The 7,773-nt window shown below is 32.2% G+C and overlaps 1 protein-coding gene across 1 annotated transcript; it reads left to right on the top strand.

Moving 5' to 3' along the window:
* The first annotated feature begins 573 nt into the window (after nucleotides 1-573).
* LOC136990440 (RAC serine/threonine-protein kinase-like) lies at nucleotides 574-3,081 on the top strand. Its single transcript, XM_067288825.1, has 11 exons — nucleotides 574-635; nucleotides 707-770; nucleotides 900-962; nucleotides 1,144-1,323; nucleotides 1,692-1,786; nucleotides 1,865-2,001; nucleotides 2,085-2,170; nucleotides 2,243-2,318; nucleotides 2,383-2,520; nucleotides 2,589-2,668; nucleotides 2,972-3,081. The coding sequence occupies exons 1-11, from the start codon at nucleotides 574-576 to the stop codon at nucleotides 3,056-3,058; spliced, it is 1,068 nt and encodes a 355-aa protein (XP_067144926.1). The 3' UTR covers nucleotides 3,059-3,081.
* Nucleotides 3,082-7,773: the final 4,692 nt, after the last annotated feature.

The raw sequence follows: 7,773 nt of genomic DNA, 5'->3' as shown, positions 1-7,773 counted from the left end.
TCTAACGAAGATTTTCATCCATATTGGCATTTATAATTTTTTCCCTCGTATGAAACTCTCCTTTATCCTGAAAATGAAACTTTCCGATATTTTATAATAATTAATTATAATATTTTGAATAAAATATCATAAAAATGTAAACGTGAAATTAAAGAAACTCCTTATTAAATTTTAAAGTTAAATTAGAAGCAGGATATATTCAAAATAAGTACAAAACTAGTATTGAAGTGTAATTATTATATTCACTGAATTGTATTAAGAGTGAATTAAATTTGTTTTCATTTATTAATTAACATTTCTGCATTCTTCGATACTTGTACAAGACGTGACACCTCGACTTTTACAGTACTGTAATGACATTCTCATTCTCACCGTTTGTTTTTATTGCTAACAATTCAGAATTGATAATGGTTTAATATTAAATTTTTCTTAAACACAATTACGTGTATTACAAAATTTCATATAAATCGAAAAAACGACATTAATTTTAATGTAGTTTTTCAAAAAATTGCGACAATTTTCAACAATTTTCTCGATGTAACAATTTCCAATTGTTTCAATTGTTGAAGCGCAATGAAGAGAGGTTTGGAAGATATTCGTTTGCAATTTTCCAGTGAAAAAATGAAAAAAGAAAAGTAAATTTAATTAAAATAAATATTTACGAATGACATTTCTTTGACATTTATTTAAAATTTCATCAATTTAGTTATGAAAGAAGTGATGGCGCTGAACCCGACGGTCAGCAATATCAGAATTATTGGATTAATAATGTAAGTTACTCGATTTCATTTATGAACTTCCAAATGAATTTTTGTAATTAAAAGCCAATTAATAGGTTTTTACTCGGTTTTGAAATATGCATTAAGAATAACAATTATTATTAATTTGACTTTCTGTAGAAATTCAATAACTTTCCCGTTAATAAGTGTTTCAATGCTTACAAAAGAGACTCACCATTGGAGGTGAGCAAACCTAAGAAAACTGGAAGAATTAAACAGTTTTTCAAAAATACATTTCGTAAACTTTTGCGCTGTTGTTGCGTAAAAGCAGAAACTTCCGAGTCACCGGTAACAGTTGAGTTTCTTTGCTTTCCTCTGTTTTTCAATTAACGAACTTTGCAACTAAAATATATTATAATTGTAGAAGTGCGAATCGCAGGATTTTGGATTTGAACTTGAACGTTTAAACGATACAAAAGTAGAGTACGAATTCCAAGAAATTGGTAAAGGAACTTTTGGCACAGTCTATTTGGGTCGGTGTAAAAATTCCGACATAACAATCGCTGTGAAAGCCATCAAGAAACAACGGATTTTCTACAATCAGGTATGCATTGAGTTTTGTTTCTATCAAAAACAATACAATGTAAAGGCGTTGGTAGAATCCACAATACCGTGGCCGCCAGCGCCAGAGATCCCGAACACTATCTGGCAACACTTGCCAACGAGAGTTGGCTGGCAACGTCGGAAAAAAAGCGCAAAAGTTCGTTAAATTTGCCCGGGTGTTGGCCGAAGATGTCGGTGACAGTTGTGACCTTTTTAATAAAGTTTTTTTGTTACTGTTCGTGTTTGACTACTTAGTGTTAGTTCTAAAGATCAGTAGAATCGAATGACAAAATTCTTTTCAAAAATATTCTATAAACAACTAATACACAATATATTAATTTCACTTTTCGTATACTTTTTTATTTACAGGAATTCGATATTGTTAGAGAAGGAATTGCTTGGCGCCGTGCCTCCAGTCATCCTCACGTTGTGACTTTTATTAGTTCCTTCGAAACTAATATTAGGTAAATTTTATGTTTTTTGATATTACTGATTTGTAATATCTTATGTGTTTCGGGTAATAAACGATCTGTGTTTTTCAGTTACTGTTTCGTCTGTGAATATGTGAAAGGAGAGAATTTGACAGAATTCTTGGAAATAAATGGAACATTATCGGAAAACCAAGCTAAGGCGATCGGTGCCCAACTTGCTTCGGCCATCATTTATATCCACGAAAAAGGTGCTTTATCTAAATATATTTATACGTATAAATTTCCTTACGTATATACACAGTGTGACAAATTATTCTACTTTCTGCCATAGAAATTATTCACAGAGATATAAGCTCTAAAAACATCCTAATTGATCAGAACAACGGAGCTCATTTGATTGACTTTGGTCTGTGCACAGTAAGTACTTTAAGCCTCTTACTGTTCTTCGACTGTGCTTTTCTTATGACGTGACGATTTCATTGTTTTCAGTTCGAACGTCGTCCAAATGATTTCTGCGGCACTCTGTTCTATTTATGCCCAGAAATTCTTCAACAGAAGGAATACGGTAAGAAATGTTATTTATATTTAATGGCTTTCTTTTATTGGTGAAATCAATGTATTGTTTACAGACGCTTACTGCGATTGGTGGGCGTTTGGAGTTGTCTTATACGAAATTTTGGTTGGAAGAACTCCAACGAACGTTTACCTGGAAGAAGTTATGACCATCGAAGATTTCCAGACATTGCCGATAGCGGAAAAAGTCAAAAGTAAGTATCGATTTAGAAGTCGTTAAGTAAAAATGGAAACGATCATTAATATGGAAATGTCACTGCAGTTGTTGAACAAGTGGAGTTGACGTATCCTTTCGAACTACCGCAGGATGCCAAAGAAATAATCCAGGATTTGTTACAGAAAGTAAGTTTATTTTGCATCTTACGTAATTAATTTTTTGATTTTTGTACTATACATTTCACGAGAAAATATCTTTTGAATATTTCTTATATGTCGTGTTGTTAATTACGTTAATCGCACATTGAATTCCGGTTTTCAGTGCCTGACTTAAATTTTAATTATTGATAAAAGTTATTGACGTATCACGCCTTACTTGTTCGTTTCATTGCAATTTCTCTGATATACTTTACAAAGACGAAAGTATGGTAATTGAATGAAGAAGTTGGAACAAGTGTAATTAACTGTTTTTATTGTTAACCATTTCAGAATCCCGAAGAACGTCTCACAGAAAGAAGAATCGAAAATCACAAATTTTTCGATCATGTGCCGTGGCCTATAATGCCAAAGAATTGAGTCGTTATTTAAGAGATGCACAGAATTATTCGAAAGAATTATTTCTGTCTTTAAAATAATATTAATAAAATTGAAAGTATAATATTTACATTGTATGGTTTTGTGTAAAATTCACATTCTATTCGTCATAAATAAAGCGTCATTAATTACTAATGTTCTCCGCACGTTTTGATTATGTTACCTGTCTGACCATCACGTCATCCGCATCTTAAATGCATTTTTATAAATGATATGTAATTAGGAATCGCTGAATAACTTATGCATGAAAGAAAGGGTTTCGAAAGAAAACCTTATAAAAAGTATCCGAGTAAACGAGCATTTATTTATTGTGACGTGGTGGTGGGCTGCAATTTTTAATCATAATTTTAATTTATTTTATTTAAAATACTTTTCACCACAAACGCTAGTGTGTATGTATCATCATACTTTTCATTGAAAACAAAGTCGTACGGCTCATCTATCTGACACCTTTCACAGGGAAAATGATGAAATTGAAATAACATGACATCTGGCTCGTGTGTATAAGTAACGAGGGCCTCCTGCCACTTACGTTTCCAAATCTGACCTCGTCGTCGTTCGTCTATGTAACTCCGTTTTCAAGATGTTGGAGAGACAAACAGACAATCCGTCGGACGACCGACGGTGCGAGTTGATATTTACAATATTTTAAATTGCAGGCCAATTAGCTTTACGAATTCATGCTGGCTACTTACTTACTTCATGGTTTTGAAAACTCGAAGAATTCAGCGCATTTTATGAGTCAAATTATAGATTCAGAGACAAAGAAAATATGATAATTAATAGATTTAACACGTTGTGACACTAGTTTAATGAACGAGCAATTATTTATTCTGACATCGTCACAATGCTGGGCTGCAATTTTTAATCGTATTTTTCATTTATTTCACTTATGTAGACAGCCATGAAATTGTAGAGAAGGGCTTGTTGACATCAGTACAATGAATACCCAACACAGTAAAAAAATGGTTCGTATTTAGGAAGAAGACATCACAGATTATGTAAGGGGACGTAGAACGTGTACAGTAAGTGCGCGCAGTGCAAGACTACAATAAGAAGGAGGCTTTCATTCCATACTGTATGCGTTCTATTTATTTTTCATGCTTTCTTCATCCATTACATACAAAATACTGTTTCTGTATTCTGAATCATGTCTCCCAAATGATTTATTGCGGAGTCACGGCAAATAATAATAATAATAATAATAAAAATTGTTGCTTAAGTGTTTTATATTGGTATACTGTACACTAGGGAAGTGAGTACACTATCATTATTAAATGTCACCTTGGGACAAAAATCTTTTATATAAAATTTTTTCACGATAAAAATTTATTATTATTCTATTTTGCTAAATATGATTCTTCTGTATATAATCATTAATAAACTATTACTTATATTAACTGCTAAATCATCACTCTCCTGAATCTGTCAGAAAAAAAACGGAACAATCTTATATTTTTCGCTATCGAATTTTCACAGTTCGGTGCTGAAGATAAGACCATTTTTTAAAAATCTATATATAAGAAGAAATCCAACTAATTGAGATCGAAAGAAACAAACAATTAGTTCGCTCTAGAAACGTCCTACACACTTCAAAACATTCAATATGGCGACTGCCGCAATGCATCACGGTATCGTGTCCAGACCATGTGTTTATAGATTTTGTTTTTAGCGGGATTCAGACAAACATCTGGTGGTGGACAAATGAATTTCATATCTGGCAACACTATTCACGTCCCGGCCGCTTAGTGCGCCATTTGTGTAAGTGCCTGGTAGGTCGTGTATCATCATCGAAAGAATTTTATAAACTGTGCGGAACTTATACAGATAGCGGATTGTATTACAATAACTATGAACTATGACTCTTAAATGCTATTGATTTTAAACCCTTCATAAAACGGATAAATTGTTAAAAAATGCCTGCAAAATAACTGTGGGTCGAAGACTATTCTTATAGTGCTCCTACTTCTGGTAATTCACAAGAAGTAATTGTGTTGATAATGATAATTGTTCGAGTTCATTGGCCATCATGCCAACGGATAAAAATATTAACGATATGGGGTGTACAAAAAAAGTTGTACCAGAAAGTTCAAAATTATGAAGCACGCTACTTAAAATTTGGGTTTATATCAAAAGTAGTCAACAATGAATCTCGTCCTATACGTTTATTGCTTATATCTATGCTTTAACAAGATAAATAAAAGGATTTAAGGCAAAGGTAATTGAAATGGCATTCCACACGAACTTCGTACAACTATATTATCCATCGGCAAGCTATTGAAGCAAAGAACTCGAAGCCAGAAATACATCGCGTGCTGCGGGATGTTATCAGCGTACTTAATTTTGTAAAAACAATACCCTTGAATGGTAAAATATTTTCGATAACATGCAACGAAATTGGCAGTAGCCACGAAATTTTCTCCTGTACCACACAGAAATTCGTTGATTATCGTGATGTGGAGGGAGAATTTAGAAAACAGATCTTTAGAAATTTTTCCATCGTTGTATGATTTTGTTTCTGAAAATGAAGTAAATGTGGAACAAATTAAAAGTCTTATATCTACACATTTAAAAACTTTGGAGACAGAATTTCGAATTCAATTTACAGATTTTTCTAGTATTAAAACAAAGTGGGTCACGAATCCATTTGCTGAAAATTAAAAATAGGTCATCTTTTTATTGCAGTTAAAGAACAGTTAATTGACACGAGAGAAATAACAGCATTAAAATCTGAATTAAAAGAAAAATCTTTTCATAATTGGTGTATAGGATTGAAAACCGAATATCCAGGTTTAGTACGCTGAGCAACGATTGCAATCTCACCATTTGGTTCTACATACCTGTGTGAAGTAGGATTTTCTGCAGTGACAACAATTAAAACCAAATACTGAAATAAAATAGAGTTAGAACCATATCTTCGACAGATAATGATGATGCATCCTAAATGATAAATACTGGTACATTAGAATAAGAGGAGAAGTAATAAGAAATGAAGAAAAAGAGGAGAAAGAGAAAGTGGCCACTTGTTGGCCTATTAAATTCCCAAAGTCTGTAGAAAGATATTAGTTTGACAGTAATGTTATACATTAGTACACTGAGTGACAGAACGACAATTCTTTCAATTCTGTACTCAAAAGTTTGAGACTAGCAGCATACAGCTGCTAGTCATGATATAAAAATGACAGCACACTAAGAGCAGTTGTAGGTTGCACACCAGATGGTCTAATAAGTTTTATTTCAGAAGCATATGGTGGTTCGCAAGTGTTCGAGAGATTGTTGTAGAAAGGTCTTTTCTGTGTAAAATAACAAAGGCAAAAGACTATGTAATAGCTGATGGAGGAATGTTAAAATTCAGGACTTGATAATTACTAAAGATGTGGTGAAAACGCCTACTTTTATGAGAAGAAAAGCACAGCTGAACAGCAGTTTATCTCGAGACAGAAAAATATCCGGTAAAATAATACATATTGAACGTATTATAGGAATGGCTCGTACATACAAGATTTTGACAGTAACCAAACTTGGCAGTGAAATTATATTTATATGTTTTATGTTACGCAATTGTTAACCATGCATTGTCGGCAGAGATGCTAAATTTGTTTCACTGTTAGCCTAGATCTCTATTAATACTGTAGACAATTTTTTCCCATTTTATACCCTAGCCTAATTCATGTTTTCCATTTATATTATTTTTAAATTTATACGCTTATAAATTGTAAGATTAAGAATGTATACTAGCATACACAGTAAGGTCTTCATTCAATTATAAATGTTTAAATATAATAATTAACGACAGAAATATATACGTAGATTATTTTAAGTTACTTTTGTATAAAATCGTCTTACCTATAAGCTTAACTTGGTATTGTATTTTTCAATTTTTCTAATTGTATCGTTGTTAACCTTTCTAAATAATATTTTTGTTTTTTCATTTTTTAAAGTAAGCTATCCTTCGAATAGGGCGCCTTGTTTACAACCGCATCGATATTCGTGACACCTATGTCACATGATCACTTTTTTTTATCGCATTAACACTGGACATCAAACCACATTATATATTATAGGGGTATAATCAAAAAGAATTGGAGATCACTGCCTTAGAAGACAATTATAATTGGTAAATATTGAGAAAGTGCATATTATGCAACACTATTCATTAAATAAAAATAGTACGGTTTGAAAGTACAAGCAATGTTAAGTGATAATGTAAATCTGTTGAACTATGTCCGAAGCAGTTTAAGTAGATTACTCAAGAATAATGTTACATAGAATGATTGTTAAAAGATATCTGATTTGCAGATAATGTGGGCATATTGTTTTCAAGGAAAGCTGAGAAAAATCCAATTAAAAGTCTGAGAAGAGATGAAGAAATGAATGCCAAATACCTGACTATAAGTAAACATAAATAAAAGAGATAAACAAACGAAACAAAAACTGAAAAGAGGAAGTGCGTGGTAAACCACACAAACAGAAATAAACTGTGTTATTCAATAAGACAGAAGTAAAGCAGAAAACAGTTTGGGTATATCGAAAAAATAACACAATTATTAAAATGTAGAAAACTTGAATTAGTAAAATGAACGTTGTGTGCTTCTCTACACCACTTAGTAATAGACACCAATTGAAAAGACTTCCAGTGGCTCAAACAAGCCGTTTCAAATAAGTACTAAATGCAAGAGGAAATAAAACATGAAAAG

This window comes from Centruroides vittatus, unplaced genomic scaffold, assembly GCF_030686945.1.
Source record: "Centruroides vittatus isolate TY-2023 unplaced genomic scaffold, ASM3068694v2 scaffold_932, whole genome shotgun sequence".
Classification (NCBI taxonomy): Eukaryota; Metazoa; Arthropoda; class Arachnida; order Scorpiones; family Buthidae; genus Centruroides; species Centruroides vittatus.
Note: the sequence above shows the minus strand (reverse complement) of the source record. Positions and strands in the feature narration are given on the sequence as shown.